The sequence below is a fragment of the Myotis nattereri genome, assembly GCF_964212035.1.
Source record: "Myotis nattereri genome assembly, chromosome: 15".
Classification (NCBI taxonomy): domain Eukaryota; kingdom Metazoa; phylum Chordata; class Mammalia; order Chiroptera; family Vespertilionidae; genus Myotis; species Myotis nattereri.
The window spans coordinates 7,454,603-7,472,563 of record NC_138090.1 but is presented as its reverse complement, the minus strand read 5'-3'; the positions used below and the strand labels follow the sequence as shown (position 1 = coordinate 7,472,563).

General features: G+C 50.9%; 2 protein-coding genes across 2 annotated transcripts in view; both read right to left on the bottom strand.

Annotated features, from left to right (window-relative positions):
• Positions 1–17,961, bottom strand: part of NLRC5 (NLR family CARD domain containing 5) — a 940,085-nt gene that overhangs the window by 139,434 nt on the left and 782,690 nt on the right. The window lies entirely within an intron of this gene.
• CFAP263 (cilia and flagella associated protein 263) lies at positions 45–17,234 on the bottom strand. The gene is made up of 9 exons (XM_081106808.1): positions 17,050–17,234; positions 15,266–15,392; positions 13,912–14,073; positions 9,754–9,909; positions 9,297–9,377; positions 7,200–7,355; positions 3,196–3,303; positions 1,112–1,267; positions 45–201 (listed from the first exon to the last, which is right to left on the bottom strand). The coding sequence occupies exons 1-9, from the start codon at positions 17,148–17,150 to the stop codon at positions 70–72; spliced, it is 1,179 nt and encodes a 392-aa protein (XP_080962934.1). The 5' UTR covers positions 17,151–17,234; the 3' UTR covers positions 45–69.

Below are 17,961 nucleotides of genomic sequence, written 5' to 3'. Positions count from 1 at the left end.
GAGTCGGGGGACACCAGCCGGCCCCGGGAACAGAGAGGGGTCCCTGTGGCTAGAAAGGAGCTGGCTATTTTAATGGATTGCTTTTTGGTCCTCAGCCCATGGCCTCTCTCCGGCTACTTCCCGGGGGGGGCTGATGAGCAGCAACTTCTCGTTGGTGGCCTTCATCTTATTCCACTCCTTGCGGTAGCCTTTTAAGGACATCTGCGGAAGGAAAGGGGGAGAGGGGAGAGGTCCCTTGGGAGATGCGGACTGTGACTAGTCAGAACACAGCCCTGGATGGGGGCCCGGGGGGCAGGGCGTGGCTGCCCAGGGGCGCCTGGGAGAGTCGCCAGCCCTTCGGACCTCAGGGAGCACCAGTGGTGCGTGGATCACCGGTTGACGACCGCTGCTCTGAAAGAGCTGGTTTCTGGCCGGTGAAGCGAGAAGTCGCAGGTTCCTGCTGGGATGCCCTGCTACTTCTCAGCTTCAGGTCTGACGGGCCCAAGGCTGGCTCCCAATTTACTTCCTGCGGCGGGAAGGGGAGCCAGGGCCCAGGTGTAAAAGCGCGGCTGTCCTCTCCGTATGTCTTTTAGGAAACGTTCTTTTCCATCGAGTTTTTATTGATTTTAGAGGGGAAGGGAGAGGGAGCGTGAGAGGGAAACATCCATTATGAGAGAGAATCGGCTGCCTCCTGCACGCCCCCTACGGGAAGCACAGACTGAGCCAGGCCAGGTTGCACACTGAGTGTCACCTATGAACCAGAAGGCCATGGCTTGATTCCCAGTCAGGGACATGCCTGGGTTGCGGGCTTGATCCCCAGTAAAGGGCGTGCAGGAGGCAGCCGATCAAGGATTCTCTCTCATCTCTCATTGTTGATGTTTCCATCTCTCTCTCCCTCTCTCTTCCTCTCTGAAATCAATAATTCAAAAAAAAAATTCTTTTTAAAAAAAGGAAAGTCATCCTTTGTTTCAATATAAGGCTCAAAGCAACTGTGGTGATTGATTCCTCTCAGATGTTACGAGTCCAAACATCTGTATCTTTAGCTCAAAAACAAACTCGCAGACAAAAATGGGAAGGGCATGAAAGGCTGCCCACCTGGGGCCTCTTCAGGGGGGCGGGGGGGGGGCCCTACCTCCGCGATCTCCACTTTCCTCTCCCAGACGCGGATGGTCTTCTCCAGGTCCCCGTTGAAGATCTTCTCCCTGACATAGGTCATCACGGGGGGCGCTCGGAACTCGGCCATCTGCTTCCGCAGCTGCTTGTTCAAAGCCTCGGCTTTGGCCCGGTCCTGGGTTGGGGAGGACCAAGTCACCGGGATCCCCGCCGCATCTGGCCCACTGGGACTTGCTGGCCCTCCCATCTCTCCCCAGTTGCAGCATAGTTCTGAAAACAATGTTTAACTTTTCAAAGGAGTGGGGGGAATCACAAAACGCTCATTTTTTAATAGATTGTCATGTTTTCATCCAGTTCAGAAACACCAAGTATAGCTTAAAAGTCTCTTTTCCTTCCTCCCTCCCTTCCATCCCTTCCCTTTTCCTTCCTTCCTTCCTTCCTTCCTTCCTTCCTTCCTTCCTTCCTTCCTTCCTTCCTTCCTTTATTAAGAGAGAAATATTGCCCTAGCTTGTTTGGCTCAGTGGATAGAGCATCGGCCTGCGACAGAAGGGTCCCGGGTTCAATTCCAGTCAGGGGCACATGCCGGGGTTGTGAGTTCGATCCCTAGTGTGGGGCGTGCAGGAGGCAGCCGATCAATGATTCTCTCTCATCGTTGATGTTCTATCTCTCTCCCTCTTCCTTCTCTCTGAAATCAATTAAAATATATTTTTAAAAAAAGAGTCCTCATACACAGTTAATACTCTATAAATGTTAACCATTATAAAGAAAAAAAAGAGAGAGAGAGAAACATCAATTGGCTGCCTCCTGCACACCCCCTACTGGGGATTGAGGCGGCGCCTCAAGCATGTGCCCTGACCGGGAATGGATGGAACCAGCGGCCTCCTGGTGCATGGGGTGACACGCAGCCAACTGAGCCACACAGTCCAGTGTCCTTTTTTCTCTTTTTTAAACTTCACCTGAGGAGTGAGGATATTTTCTCATTGATTTTTAGAGAGAGTGGACGAGGGGGAGGAGGGGGAGAGAGAGAGAGGGTGGGCTGGAGAGAGAGAAACATTGACGTGAGAGAGACACATCGATTGGTTACCTCCCGACTTGCAACCCAGGTACGTGCCCTTGACTAGAATCGAACCTGCGACCCTCCAGTGTGCAGGCCAACACTCTAACCACTGAGCAACACCAGTGGGGCCAAGCCCATGCTCTTTATCCCCCACTTTCGTAAAAAGGAGTCCTCCTCCAGTCCCATCCTGGGTGCATTTAACTGGCAGAAATTCAACTGGATGTGCTCAGCAGGACACGGAGCGTGCGCAATCACAAGGTGGATGATGCCACATCTTTTCACACAGTGACACAGGGCCTGGCGTGAGCCCAGGACGGAGGTCAGGTCTGCCGGCCAAGCATCCGCCGACCGAATGAGTGCCGGGTGCCTCAGGGGCTCCTTCTCCTTCACCCGGGACACTGCCCCTCGGGGCGTGTACTTTCTTCATATCAGTTACATCGTTACAAACGTGTCATATTTTTCGCAAGGTTGTACATGCAACACTTTCAATATTTTATTTTATGGGGCATTTAAGGAATTCTTGAGGAGGATTTGGGCTCTACACGATTTCTCTACCTTGTGAGCTGACTCTAGGATCTAAGCCAGCAGCGGAAGGCTGCTCTGCTAGACTGCAAGCCTGCAGGTACCACTTTCTCCTATGGCAGAATTATATTGATTTTTTTTTATGGTGTCGCCTTTTCTAAAAAATCAAGGTGGCTTGTCCTGGCTGGTTTGGCTCAGTGGTTGGAGCGTTGGCCTGAGGACCGAAGGGTCCCCGGTTCGATTCCCGGTCAAGGGCATGGATCTCTGTTGCAGGTTCCCCAGGCCTGGTAGGGGCATGTGTGGGAAGCAACCAATCAATGTGTGTGTCTCTCTCGTCAGTGTTTCTCTCTCTCTCTCTCTCTCTCTCTCCCCCTCCACCCTTCCTTTTACTCTCTCTGGAAGTCAATGGAAAAAATATCCTCTGGTGAGAATTAATAATAAAAAATCCAGGTGGCTTGGATCTTGGTGGACAATGACTCCAGCCCTCGCAAACACCAGAAGTGGCACATTTAACCCTCTCTTACCTCCTCCACTTGTAGGATTTCTCTTTCAATTTTTTCAAGCAGCTCGTGTCTCAGCAGGATCTCCTTCTCCAGATTGCTGGACATTTCCATGGCTCGGTGTAGCTTGGTCTGAAAGAGAACAGCACAGCCCGCCTTGAGCAGAGCTGGCCACGGGGGGGCGCCACCAAGGACAGGCGGCTGTTTGTGAGGCAGGAGAGGAGCAGGGCCGTGGGACCGTGGCCGGCTCTTCTCACGCGCCCAGGTGTTCAGCATCCTGGTGTCTAGGTGGCGGGGAGGAGAGAGCCCTGGGAGTCTCATCCTCACCTGCAGGGGGCGAGATGCTGAGACCCAACTCCCACCCCACCACTTACTAAGTGTCCCTCTGCACGTCCGACTGGTTGCTAGGACGTGCACTGACCACCAGGGGGCAGACGCTCAATGCGGGAGCTGCTGAGCTGCAGTGACTTGGCAGGGGAGGTTCTCGGGTGACACCCGAAACCAGAGAGGAGGGAGCCCGATTCCTCGCAGGGCCTTGCGATTCCACCTTCGGCCGTGGGTTATGTTGTTGCTGGGGCGCTGTCAGCCCCAAATCTGGTTTCCCGCACACTAGCGTTTGCGTTCCACACCCTGTACAACAGCAACTCTGCAGAGGGATGTCGACGAACCAGTTTCGGCTCGATCCCCGGCAGCCCAGGCTGAGGGACCCCACTTGACAGAGGGACCCCGCGGCTGGCCGGGGAGGGACCACTGGAGGTTGGCTCCAGGGTGTGTCTGGTCCGTCTAGCCCAGTCCTGCCCTGCCAGCCACCTTCTAATTAATTTCCTTTCGATGTGCACGAATCCGTGCACCGGGTCACTAGTCCTCTAATGATAGGACAGAACAGCACCTGTTATCAGAACCCATGCTGTCCTCAGTCCTGGGGACTGGGCAGGTGGATATACCGGGGGTGGGGGGGGGGGTGGGTTTGGGGAACACCTTTGAGTTCTCCCTACCCCAGGGCACCACTAGTTTACAGTCGGTGAAGAGTGACCTGGGAAGGTGAAGTGGGTCAGGGGGGTCAAGTGTATGGTAACGAAAGGAAGCAAGAGTATACAGATGTTGAATTAGAATGCACATCTGAAATTGATACAATGCTGTTAACCAACGTTACTCCAATACATTTAATTTTTAAACCCAGTTAATATCTACTATGCCTGGCCAGTGTGGCTCAGGGGTTGCGCGTTGACCTATGAACCTGGAGGTCCCGGTTTGATTCCAGGTCAGGGCACACGCCCGGGTGGTGAACTCGATCCCCACTGGGGGGCGTGCAGGAGGCAGCCCATCAATGCCTCTCTCTCATCATTGATGTTTCTATCTCTCCCTCCCTCTCCCTTCCTCTCTGGAGTCAATAAAAATATATTTAAAAAATTAATATCTACTAAAAAAAGGAAGAGTGACACATCACAGCTGTCCTCAAAGGATGGTAACATACCAGACCCTCCTCCCACTGGGGGCTTGTGGGCACAAAGTGGGAGAAAGCAGTGCCCCCTAGAGGGAGACTCACTCCAAACTTGCAGAAGTGACCGTGTCTGCCTCCTTCCCGGCTGTGCCCTCAGCACTTAGCCCTGTGCCTGGCCTGGTGCTCAGTCCATGTAATAGAGGAAAGTTAATCTGCATATTTTTGACAAGATCGCTCACGTGGTGTGTGATACTCACGTGACGTGGTCCCTCCTGCCCCCCTCCCACCCCCTCAACACACCTGAAGCGCCAACAGCTCCTGGGACCATGGTAGCTGCGCACCTGCTGGCCAGGCACTGCCCTTGGTGCTGGGGGCACGGCACCGACCAGCCGGAGCCCCGGGGCACACAGACCCACCTCCGAGACGGGAAGCATGGCGCCGGGTCCCCAGGGGCGGCCTGACCTCACCACGCACAGCTGTCGGCCTGCCTTCCCCGAGGTGAGCTCTGAGCCGCGGAGGGAGTGGTGCCCTCGCTGTGTCCACAGCAGGGCTCCTGGGAGCGGCTCCGTCATCTGCTGACGATTATCTGGCACCAGCGCAGTGGCCTGTTCGGACTGAAATGGCTCCTGTTCTGCCCACCGCAGCCCGTGCCCCTGCTGCTCGGGTACCGAGACGCCGACCACCTGCACCGTGTGTTCAGACACGTCCCCACGAGCGCCGGCCCTGCCACCGGCCAGGTTCATCTTATAAACCAGAAGTTCCACTCCAGAGCCCTGGCCTTCCCCCGCAAGATCAGACAGGCCCTGTGCTATGCAGCTGGGTGGGCAGGATAAGGTCGAGGTCCGATGTGATGACGTGATGTAACCTGGTGCTGCTCGGCGCCCCCCAGCGAGGGCCTGGAGTCCAGAGGATGGCTCCGTCTCCAAATAGCAGGGATCAGATAAGCCTACGATGGGCGAGATAAGCTCCAGGTGACGACCTGCTGCATGGTTACGACACCATCGTGGGTGACGGAGTTTCAGAATCCAGCACCATACGGTCTGCACACCTCACGCCGGGGCAAGACACGTGCTTAAGTTTGACAGGCGCTGGGCCAGGAGTCCCAGCGGGCCACAAACCTGCTGTCTGAACTTGCAATTACCCTGCCTCTGGGCCTCTGAAAATACTGGACGAGCATCAGCCCAGTCTGAACACATTCCAAATCACTTTTTAAAAAATATATCATTTTATTGATTTCAGAGAAGAAGGAAGAGAGAGATAGAAACATCAATGATGAGAGAGAATCATTGATCAGCTGCCTCCTGCACGCCCCCTCACTGGGGGTCAAGCCAACAACCCGGGCATGTGCCCTGATCGGGAATCAAACCCTGACCTCTTGGTTCACAGGTGGACACTCAACCACTGAGCCACGCGGGCCAGGCCCAATTCACATTTTAAAGTGACACCGTGTGGGCCAAACGATGCCCTTATGTGAGCCACCGACACCGGTAGCCACTGCTGCTACCTGGCTCCCAGACAGACAGGAAATAGTTTAGGTTTTGCAGGCCAAGAGGCAAAATTGAGGATGTTATGTAGTTAGTTACACGAACAAGAGGAAAAAAGCCACAATTTTCCACAAGTGTTTTATTGATAAGATTTCAAATGTCAGAATGAAGTACAATATTTTGGACGACAGGTCTACTAAGGAGAAGAATGGAATTTCTGGGGGAGAAACTGGTTTTGTGTAATTGGGTTTCAAAGGTAGTGTTCTCTACCAAACAGGTTGCAAATGTTCTGTGAAAACCATTCCTGGCTCACCGGCTAGTGGGCCGGGCCCACGGGCCCACGGTTGGCTGACCACGCATCGGCCGGCTGCTAACAGGGTGACCCCCAGCCCAGCCTGCTGGGGACAGGCCCTGCTCACGCCCATGGCCCTGCTTAGTTATTAATAGCGCCTCTCTTTCTCCAAAAAGGGTTCGGTGTGGATGAGGACTTATTCAACATTGTTCTGATTTATAGCTAAGATGGTTTTCCTTTGCAGGGTGTTAAGCAGGGGATGCTTTTATACACCTAAACAAAGCAGGTCCCTCAATGTGGTTAGCTCTCAAAACTCACCGTGCATAACAATCATCTGGGGAGTTAAAAAAAAAAAAAAAAGATGCATGGCCGTCACCCCCTAATTCAATTGGTCGGGGCGAGACCAGGGTGTCCTTACATCTTTTTAAAAAAGTAGAAGTGCCTGGCTGGTGTGGTTGAGCGTCGACCTATGAACCAGGAGGTCATGGTCCAATTCTGGGTCAGGGCACGTGCCCAGGTTGGGGGCTTTATCCCCAGTGTGGGGCGTGCAGGAGGCAGCCGATCACTGATTCTCTCTCATCGTTGACGTTTCTATCTCTCTCTCCCTCTCCCTTCCTCTCTCTGAAATCAATAAAAACATTTTTTTTAAGTAGAAGCTCCTTGGGTGGTTCCAATGCGCAGCCAGGGCTGTGAGAACATTGGGGTGATTCGGGAGGCGTGGCTTTCACAGGAGAACTCGGGGGGCAGGGAGAGAGACTGAAGGCCACCTCCTCCCTGTGGGAACCGCCCTGCGGCAGGGGGTGGACCTTACTTTGTATGAGTTGAGGACCTGCAGGGTGGTCCCGGACGCCAGCTTCAGCCGGATCAGTTCCTGGTTCCTTCCTTCGATCGTCTCTAAGAACTGAGCGTTCTCGATCTTCAGCTGCTGAAAATCGACGTCATGGAGGGCCTCGCCCACCTCTTCCTTCTGCAGGTCAGAGGGGAGGGAGAAACGACAGGAGGGAGTGACTTCCGAGCGTGTGGCCCACACCCTGCGACTCCGGGTGAGATTCTGGAAGCCAGGCCTCACTCAGTCATTCAACAAACACAGCCTGCGGATCTGCGTGGGGCCAGGCGTGGCCCTGGGGACAGGGGTCTGAGCGTAAAGGCTACTCCCTGGCCTCACGGAGCGCATCCTCGGTGAGGGTTCACAGACAGGTGCGGGGTGGTGGGACGGGCAGGAGCATCGGGCACTTGGAGGCCCCTGGGCCAGGCCAGGGAGAATGGAAGGCGGGGGCAGGCACGGCTTCCCTCCCTCTCAGCTCCCTCTCCTCCGTGAACTCCAGCTACCGATCCTCTAAGCCTGGAGTTCCTACGGATGTACAGGGCTCCGGTCCGGCTACTTCAGAACAGACTGGGGCAAGATAGATCATGTGAACTATTCTTCACGCGATCCTTTCCTGGGGGTCGGGGGGGGCTCTGGTTCTTGGAGTGTGTCCTGGGCCCCAGCACTGCCCCAGCTGAGCTGCCTCCAGCAGGTGACCTATGGCTAAGCCATCTGGCACCGGAGCAGAAATGTTGGGGGTCAAAGTAGAGGAGCTTGCATTTGTCCTCAGTCACTTTGTGCCGTCCCAGCTTGTGGAGCCTTTCGAGATCCCACGTCAATGAAGCACGCGTCCCTGGACGTGTTCATTCTCCTGCCTGATGTTGCGTCACTGTCCGGGGCCACCTCAGACATGCGTGCCTCGGGGCCCAGGTTCAAGCTCACAATGAACCCCTTGAGCGAGGAGAGGACGGAGCCCTGTCATCACACCCCGGAGACCCTCCGCACGTCCGCCTACCGCCTTCGGGTGAGCTGTCCAAGGACCCACCGAGGCATACAACAACCCTGCCACCCCGGCCACATCCCCACAACCATCCACAAGTACAACGCGATGAGGGCCTTTTAAATTCAAGCCAACTCTGTCTACGGATTCACCTGCACAGAAACTGTATTAGCTTCCCGCGGCTGCTGTGACGAATCGCCACACACTCAGTGGCTTATCAGACAACACAAATCCACTACCTCACGGCTCAGGAGGCCAGAGCCTGAGGCAGTTCTCTGGGCTGCAATCAAGGTGCTGGCAGGGCCGCCTCCTTCCGGAGGCCCCTGGGGAGACCGCTGCCTCGCCCTTGCCAGCTTCTAGAGGCGCCTGCCTTCCTTCGCTCCTGACTGGACGGACGCCTTCCTCTGCCTTCCTAGTCAAAGCTCTGTCTTGGAGCGTCGTCCTGATACGCCCTGGTTGTGGGTTTGCTCCCTGGTCGGTCAGGGCACATACACGAACCAACCAATGAATGCTTCAATAAGTGGACCAACACATTGACCACCTCCTCTTTCTTCTGTCCTCTCTCTAAAAATAATAATAATTTTTTTAAATACATCAGCCCGGCTGACTTGGCTCAGTGGTTGAGCAGTGACCTATGAACTAAGCGATCACTGGTTCAATTCCCGGTCAGGGCACCTGCCTGGGTTGTGAGCTTGATCCCCAGTGGGGGGCGTGCAGGAGGCAGCAGATCAATGGTTCTCTCATCATTGATGTCTCTCTCTCTCTCTCTCTCTCTCTCTCTCTCTCTCCCTCTCTCTTCCTCCCTCTCCTTTCCTCTCTGAAGTCAATAAAAATAAAATTTTAAAAGCACATCACTCTGACCTCTGCTTCTGTTACCACATCTTCCCTCCTCCTCACTGGACGCTTGTGGTTGTGTTGAACCTTCTCAGACAACCCAAGATTACCTCTCCATCTCAAGATCCTTGACTTTAAATCACATCTGTAAAACCCTTTTGCCGTATGAGGTGACGTATTCAGATTCCAGGGATGAGGACACAGACATCTTCGGGTGGGCACTGTTCTACCGACCACCGTGACTTAAAAAAACAGAAGAGGCCGCATACCTGCCTCAGTTGCAAAAGCATCTTTTTCCTCGAGACTTTGAGAGAAACATTTTTCAAACGTAATTTATCCTTCATATTATCCTGAAAAACAAAAGCACATTTTAATCCATTTCTCTTCTTCTTCCCTGCTGGTTTGAAACGGTTGGTAAGTCTGAGGCTACAAACCAAACCTTGAGCCCTAACAATCAGTCACTTATTTTAAGGTCCTTTTACATCGACGCGAGCTGGTGTTGCTATAGCATTTCATTCATCACCAAGAAGGGAGGAAACAGACACACACACACACACACACACACACACACACACACACACACACGTGGGGAGATGTAAAAACCCTCACATGGAGCAACGCTGATGCTGGGCCAGCTGCAGGGGGGCTGCCGCCCGGGACCCCGTCCATGCCATCCTGCCATGACACTCCTCTCCCTTTCCAAGCGCCAGCCTCCCGCCAACTCACCCTCCGGCGGTTCGCGTCCTCAATGTACTTCAGCACTTTCTGAGTGGCCAGGATGCTCCCTTTCTTCTTGGCGATGGTTTTCAAAATATCTTTTTCAAACTCTTGCATTGCTTTCTGAACTTCAGTCATCCGAATTTCAGCTTCCTCAATGATAGCCTGGGGGAGTCAGCACAGAGAGAGGACAGTTCCCAAAGGTTCTCCAGGATGTATCCCACCTTCTCAGGCCTCCTCGTGCCCAATATACTGTTTCTTCTTAGTCTGAGAATCATACCCTTAAGCTGCAGATGTGACTACGTGAATGTTATTATGCAAAAGCATGCCTCAAAAAACTTAACAGTAAACATAAAAAGGCGGCAAACAACAACAGAGCCTCAGGGATCTTTATAAATATGTATTTTCATGTCTAAAACATTTATCCATTAAAATTATAACATTAATATAATAAATAATAATAAAAGAGTAATATGCTTGGCCCGACCGGTGTGGCTCAGTGGTTGAGCATTGACCTATGAACCAGGAGGTCGCGGTTCGATTCCTGGTCAGGGCATGTGCCTGGGTTGCAGGCTTGATCCCCAGTCGGGGGTGTGCAGGGGGCAGCCGATCAATGATTCTCTCTCATCATTGATGTTTCTATCTCTCTCTCTCTCTCCCTTCCTCTCTGAAATCAATAAAAATATATTTTAAAAAAAAGAGTAATATGCTAATTGGACCAGATGTCCTTCCTGACGAAGCCGGGGCTTTGAGGGAAGCCTGGGTCTCGGGTGCCAGAGGGAAGCCGGTGCCGGCAGCCAGGGGAAGGAAGGCCTACTCTTTTGCGAATTTTGTGCATCAGGCCTCTAGTATAATATATATATGATATGATATGATATGATATGATATAAAAATATCTGGAAGATATGCACCAAAACATTAACCACAGTCACAGCAGGAGAGATGGATTAGTGGGAGACAAAGAAGCACTCTTATCCCGGCCGGTGTGGCTCAGTGGTTGAGCGTTGACCTATGAACCAGGAGACCATGGTTCGATACCCAGTCAGGGCCAGATTGCAGGCTTGTTCCCCAGCGTGGGGCATACAGGAGGCAGCCGATGGGGGACTCTCATCATTGATGCTTCTATCTCTCTCTCCTTCTTCCTTCCTCTCTGAAATCAATCAATCAATATTTTTTTAAAAAGAACTCTTATTACACACTCTGTAATTTGAAAAAAGGTGCTATAAATGAATATATGTATCAACATGGAAAGAGATGGTTAAGTGATAAAATAGTTGACAATATGTATCTTTTTATAAAGAAGTTCATATATGCATATGAATATGTTTTCAAATGTGCTTCTTTTAGCTTACCCATGTGTTTAAATTTTGCTACAACAAATAGAAATTGTCTTTAAATAAGAAAACACAGCCGAAACCGGTTTGGCTCAGTGGATAGAGCGTCGGCCTGCAGACTGAAAGGTCCCAGGCTCGATTCCGGTCAAGAGCATGTACCTGGGTTGCGGGCATATCCCCAGTGGGAGATGTGCAGGGGGCAGCTGATCGATGTTTCTCTCTCATCGATGTTTCTAACTCTCTATCTCTCTCCCTTCCTCTCTGTAAAAAATCAATAAAATATATTTTTAAAAAAAAATAAAAATAAAAAAAAATAAATAAGAAAACACAGAAACACACACGTTAATTTCAAGAATAAAATGAGAAGCTATCGGTAGCTTCAGACCTTTTCACTGGGCGCCAAGAAGCAAACGTATCGTCCTTCCCTGGCCAGCCTCAGGCCTCAGCCTCGTGCCTCCCTGCCGTCTTCACTTGCTGGAACATCGACCCACCTTAAACACCACCTCCGGCAGGTCGATCTCCTGCTCAGTCCCCCTCAGCGGGATCTTGCCTTCTAAGACATCCAAGATACACTCCTCGGCCTGGCTTCCAAGGTCTCACAGCCCCACGCAGCCTGGCTTCCAAACACAGGCTCTAAAACACCCTCTCCTGTCATCACGCCCGCCCCCTGTGTCAGGAACCATCCCCACCTTCACATCCTGGCTCCTGTCATTCACCTTACAGAGAGGGGGCCCCTTTGGTCCGCTTCCTTAACCGAATGCCCTCCTCCTCCGAGGCCATGCCAAGGCCTCCGCCAGCCCCACCCCAACAAAGTCTCCGCCGACCACCTGGGCCCGCGGTGATGTTTGCATCACAGGACCGAGCCCGTGGGGATGATGCTACCACACCCTGGGCTCCTTTCACTACTAGAATTCAGCAATGCCCGTTTGCGAAGAGACAGAGGGAAGGTGGAGGGGGGAGCACAGCGGAGGGAGGGAGAGGAGGAGGGGCAGGCCCGTGCACACCAATGGCGACGTGGATCCCCGGATCTGTCCCTCTGAGGACAGCGAGCGTGCTCCTGTGTGCGCGCCCATGTTCAGAAATGGAACAATTTAGAGCTAGAACAGAAATATCTGTTTTTCGCCGAAACCGGTTTGGCTCAGTGGATAGAGCGTCGGCCTGCGGACTGAGGGGTCCCGGGTTCGATTCCGGTCAAGGGCATGTACCTGGGTTGCGGGCACATCCCCGATGGGGGATGTGCAGGAGGCAGCTGATCGATGTTTCTCTCTCATCGATGTTTCTAACTCTCTATCTCTCTTCCTACCTCTCTGTGAAAAATCAATAAAATATATTTTTTAAAAAAAAAATAAAATAAAATAAAAAGAAATATCTGTTTTTCATACAACACGGCTCTCAAATACTCGTAGAAGCCCACACCTTCATCCCATGGGCAACCTCATTAACAGTCCCGCATCTTCCGGGGAGGAAAACTGGCCTTGTTGGTCTCCACAAGGCATGGACCACAGTCATGCATGTTGCATAGGGAGGGAGGCTTAGGGATCTTTCAACCAACTCACTGAATTAAACCTCAACCCCCTTGTATTATTAAGAAATTATTAGTATACATTTTAAGGGTATGTATGATTATTATGGTTATTTTATTTTTTAAATATATTTTATTGGCTTTTTTTTTTTTTAACAGAGAGGAAGGGAGTGGGATAGAGAGTTAGAAACATCAACGAGAGAGAATTATCGATCAGCTGCCTCCTGCACACCCCCAACTGGGGATGTGCCCGCAACCGAGGTACATGCCCTTGACCGGAATTGAACCTGGGACCCCTCAGTCCACAGGCCGACACTCCATCCAGTGAGCCAAACCAGTTAGGGCGGTTATGGTTTTTTTAAAATAAAGAATCCATATCTTAGAGACATATCCTGAAATATTTGCAGATGAACAAGATGCCCAGGATTCATTTCATGACAGCCCGCTTGCCTATTCCAGGGGGGGAGTTGGTAGGGATATGGAGGAAACAAGAATGGTCATATGCTCATGACTGTTGAATGTGGGTGCTAAGTATATAGGGGTTTCGTTGTGCTAGCCTCTGTTCATTTGTATAATTTTGAAATTTTCCATTAAAAATTTTTTTAATTTGTTTTCTCTTCAAGGAGGTGGTAAGTTCCTTAAAGGTAGGCCCTCTCCCTGGCCGGTGTAGCTTAGTTGGTTGGAGCACCGTCCCAGACGTACTAAAAGGTGGCGGGTTCAATTCCCGATCAGGGCATAAATCCCAGGCTTCCGTTTGATCTCTGGTCGGAGCGCATGCAAGAGGCAACCGATTCATGTTTCTCTCTCTTTCCCTTCCTCACTCCCTCTCTCTAAAATCAATGGGAAACATATCCTTGGTGAGGATTTAAAAAATAATAAAAAGCCCGGCCGGTGTGGCTCAGTGGTTGAGCATCAGCCCAGGAACCAAGAGATCCCCAGGTTCGATTCCCGGTCAGAGCACATGCCTGGGTTCGATCCCCTGTGAGGGGCGTGCAGGAGGCAGCAGATCGATGTTGACGTTTCTCTCTCACCGATGTTTCTATCTCTCTATCCCCCTCCCTTCCTCCCTCTCAAAAATAAATAAATAAATCAATACTAGTAAAAACATTTTTGCAAAATAAAATAAATTAACCTAACCCATCATATCAATAGACAAAAAAAAAAAAAAAAAGGTAGGGCCTCAATTTGTCTTAATCGACTTGTATTTCTTTCAAAGTGAAATCAATCACTTGAACATCCCATAGGTGCTTCCGGTAAGATGGCCGGGCGGAGGGAGCCCCAGTGGGGGGGCCTGCAGGGAGAAGGGGTTACCTCGTGATGCTGCAGGTCCCGCTCGGCGTTGGCCCTCAGGTGCCTTATTTCCTCCTTCATGTCTTCCAGCTCCTTTCGCACGAGATCGCATTTTTGGTCAACGCTGAGGCTGGACGTGCGGTCCGGGCCTGAGCGGGATTTGGACTTGCGCCTGCCTCGCAACTGCACCTCGGGAAAAACAAAGCCGCTGTCATGAAGGCGTTGGTCACAGAGCAGCTGGAGGTGGGCATGGGCATGACCTCTCTGACCTGCTAGAAAGGACTTGAATGACAGCCGGAGAGAACAAACTCAAAGTGAGAGGATTCTGGACACTAGGCCGGAGGTGACACCTATTTCACCAGCCAACCTGAGGCCTAAGCTTGACAAGGAACTGAAAATGAATCAGGGCCAGTGTCTCCAGGATGCAGAGATGGTGAGTGAACCTGCTCTGGACTAGCATTCAAGTCCGTGCCAGGGAAAGCCCGGAGCTCAGAGCTTCCTGAGCGGAACACAGAAGAGAAATTGGATCCGGGGGCACAGGAGTCAGCAAAAACAAACAAAGAGACAAAAATGTTGGGTCTCCTCTGCATTTGAGCCACGGGTCACACGCAGGTGGCCCAGGAAATATGTGGACCTCAAGATGGGATTGCTTGGCTCTCAAAGGATAGGCTTACACACAATTTTTAATTAAAAAAAAAAATTAATTAGCCCAGCCAGCATGGCTCAGTTGGTTGAGCATCAACCTATGAACCAGGAGGTCACGGTTCAATTCCTAGTCAGGGCACATGCCTGGGTTGCAGGCTCGATCCCCAGTGTGGGGTATGCAGGAGGCAGCTGGTCAATGATTCTCTCTCATCATTAATGTGATTTTTTTCTCTTTCTCCCTCTCTCTTCCTCTCTGAAATCAATAAAAATATATTTTTTTAAAATTAATTACCCACACTTGAAAATCAGGAAATTCCACCAAAATAATTCAGATTTCCAGCTTCTCTTGAAAAATCAACTACTCTTGATAACCCCAGGCCACTTGGTTGGCCCTCGTAGATGAAGAAGGAACTTTCCAGTGCCCACACAGGCCCACTTCACCTCTTTCTGTGCCTTGCTTGGCCCTGTAAACATTTTGAGTCTCCCAACTTAAGGGAACGATTTCAAACAAACTAAGATATATTCTGGGAGTGTCAATCACTATTAATTAAACCTGATTGCCTTCACACTGCCTTAAAAGAGAAACCTCGAGAAGGAAGAATCAAAATCAGAACAGGGACAAAGTCATATGTCCTTGACTTGGCCAAAGGCAGATGCACAAATACCGCTTGCCTCTAAACTTTAGAGTCTAAAGGGACAAACTGAATGAAACAACTCTTCAAATGTGTACCTGTGAAAACTCTGTTCCTGATATTTTAATGTCAGATAACCGCAGTGTTTGCTGTTCCCTGGATTCCAGTTTATTTAAATATTTCTGAAACATCTCTGTCTCCGTTTTGAGAGCAGAGTTTCCGTAGCTGCAAGACAGAGTGTACCTGAGTAAGTTCTATTAGTAGGTATGTCAACACCAAATCCATAGTATTTAGCACTTCCTAGCTAGGCATGACCTTCTACAAGATACTTAACCTCTTAATGCCCCAGTTTCCTCATCTGTAAAATGGGAATAATCACAGCACCTACCTTTTAGGGTTGCAGTAAGGAATGTAAAGCCGTCAGGACAATGCCTGGCACATAGTAAGTACTATCTATGTATTTGATATGTTTTTAATACGTCTAATGAGCCACAGAATCCAAAGCAATAATATCACATTGAAAATTGTGGCTGAGATGAAGCTTCAAGTTTCATCTTCAAGCATCTTCTAACCCATTTGTGAAATTCCTTCCGAATTAATTCATTCTTGAAGTCACATGCATAATCTTCAGATGTTTCCTTTGGTTTAATTTTTCAGGCTTTTTTAAAAATTTTGTTTCCTCTGTCTTTGTTTCCTCACCCACCTTGGGAGTTACTGCACCATTATTATTTAAGATCACATATGCGAAATACTTGGCGCGGGATAGGCACTCAAAAAATAAGGGCTATTAGTGCCTTAGCAGGTTTGGCTCAGTGGATAGAGCCTCTGCCTGGGGACTGAAGGGTCCCGGGTTTGATTCTGGTCAAGGGCACATGCCCGGGTTGCAGGCTCCATTCTCAGTAAGGGGTGTGCAGGAGGCAGCCTATCAATGATTCTCTCTCATCACTGATGTCTCTCCCTCTCCCCTCCTCTCTGAAATCAACAAAAAATATATTTAAAAAATAATAAGAGCTATTCGTAGTTATACCTCAGCTCAAACCTAAACTGGTTATAGATACCTAGCAGAACACCTGTGTAGCCAGAGCCAGGATGCTCTGTGTGAGACCAATAAGTGGTACAATTACCTCTCCTACATCATGGAATCTTGCCATCCAATTTACCTTCTGTAGTCGATAGCAAACAGACTGCTAAAAATACAGAATACTGGGCCAGTCACTCTTCTGTTGTTCATCTCCATGCTTATAGGATGGTCCAGGCATAACTTGACGCCTACTAAAAATATCAGCTGCCACTTTCATTTTACCATAGATTCTTAGCATTGGAAAGGTGCTTAGAGGTCGTCTGGTCCAACCAGCCACCGCCGAGCAGAGGATGGGCTAAGCATACATTTTGGCACCAGGCAGACCACCAGGCCCAGGCTCTGGCTTCACCCTTACGTTCCACCGGCCCCAGGCCCTCACACCTCCACATTGTTCTCACTCCATCAGTGGCTTGTTAGTTCAGTGTCGGGGCACACGCAGCAGTAAAAGGCAAAGGCGACTATTTCCCCTACTTTGTCAGTGTTCAATATGGTCTTTTTTTTTGTTTTTAATATATTTCTTAATTGATTTCAGAGAGGAAGGGAGAAGGAGAGAGAGATAGAAACATCAATGATGAGAGAGAACCATTGATCGGCTGCCTCCTGCACACCCTCTACTGGGGAACGAGCCTGCAACCCAGGCATGTGCCCTTGGCCAGAATCGAACCTGGGACCCTTCAGTCCGCAGGCCGACGCTCTATCCACTGAGCCAAGCCGGCTAGGGCTCAATGCGGTCTTGACCATCTCTGAGGTCCAAGGCCACACGGTGAGTAAGGGCCGCCCCGGAAGCCAGCGGCCCCGTACCTGAGCTCCTCGACCAGGCTGAACAGCTGGATAACAGGCAGATCGTTCTCCTCCGCGATCTGAAATTCGCTGACAGTCGTGTCGGTGTCATCGTCAGTCATCACGCTAACGAAGCGGCCCTTGCCAACGTCAGGTGTGGCCAACCCAGAGCGCCCGGTGCTGGCGGCTACGCGTCGCTCCGCTCCGGGGGCAACCAGGCAGTGCGTTGCCTGGCGACCGGACGCGGGCGTGGAGGGGCGTGGCTTCAAGAGGCCCCGCCCAGCGCTCCCCCGCCCATCTCCGCGCTGCCTTGACCAGGTACCTCAGCGCCTTTGGTTTTACTTCCTCGACAATAATTCTTAAGATGATAATAATAGTAAGGGCTGTTTCTCCAGCACTTACTATGCCCTTGCCACCTTTGCAGCAGCCTTGTAATAATATCCAGGACTCTCTTTACTCTCCAAACGAGGAAACGGAGACGCAGAAAGTGAAATCCATTTGTTGGGAGTGTTTTCCTTCCTCTGCCTCGCTGTGAGGCTTCTACTCTGCTCACCACCTGGTGCTTCTTGCATACGAACTGCACTTTCTCTTAGATACCAGTATCCTGCATCCCTGAAAGGAAAGAAAAAAAAAACCTGGCTGGTTATTAAATGAATATACATTCAAGAGACCTTTAGGCACCGAATGCGTCCTGAGCAGCTCGGGGGACTGCGTGGAGCACACCACGCCCACCCTCAAGGAGTTTCCAGTGAAATGGTGCAAACAGTTCCCAAATCAGCTCGTTGCAACCCGAGAGGTTATGCCTCACACCGTTTAGTAGTTAACATCTCATCGAAGCCTCAAACGTCTTAAGGAATTGGTATTACTGTCTTCCTCTTACAGGCCAAGAAGCGGAGGGATAGAGTAGATTAGGTGAGTTGCCCATGGACACAC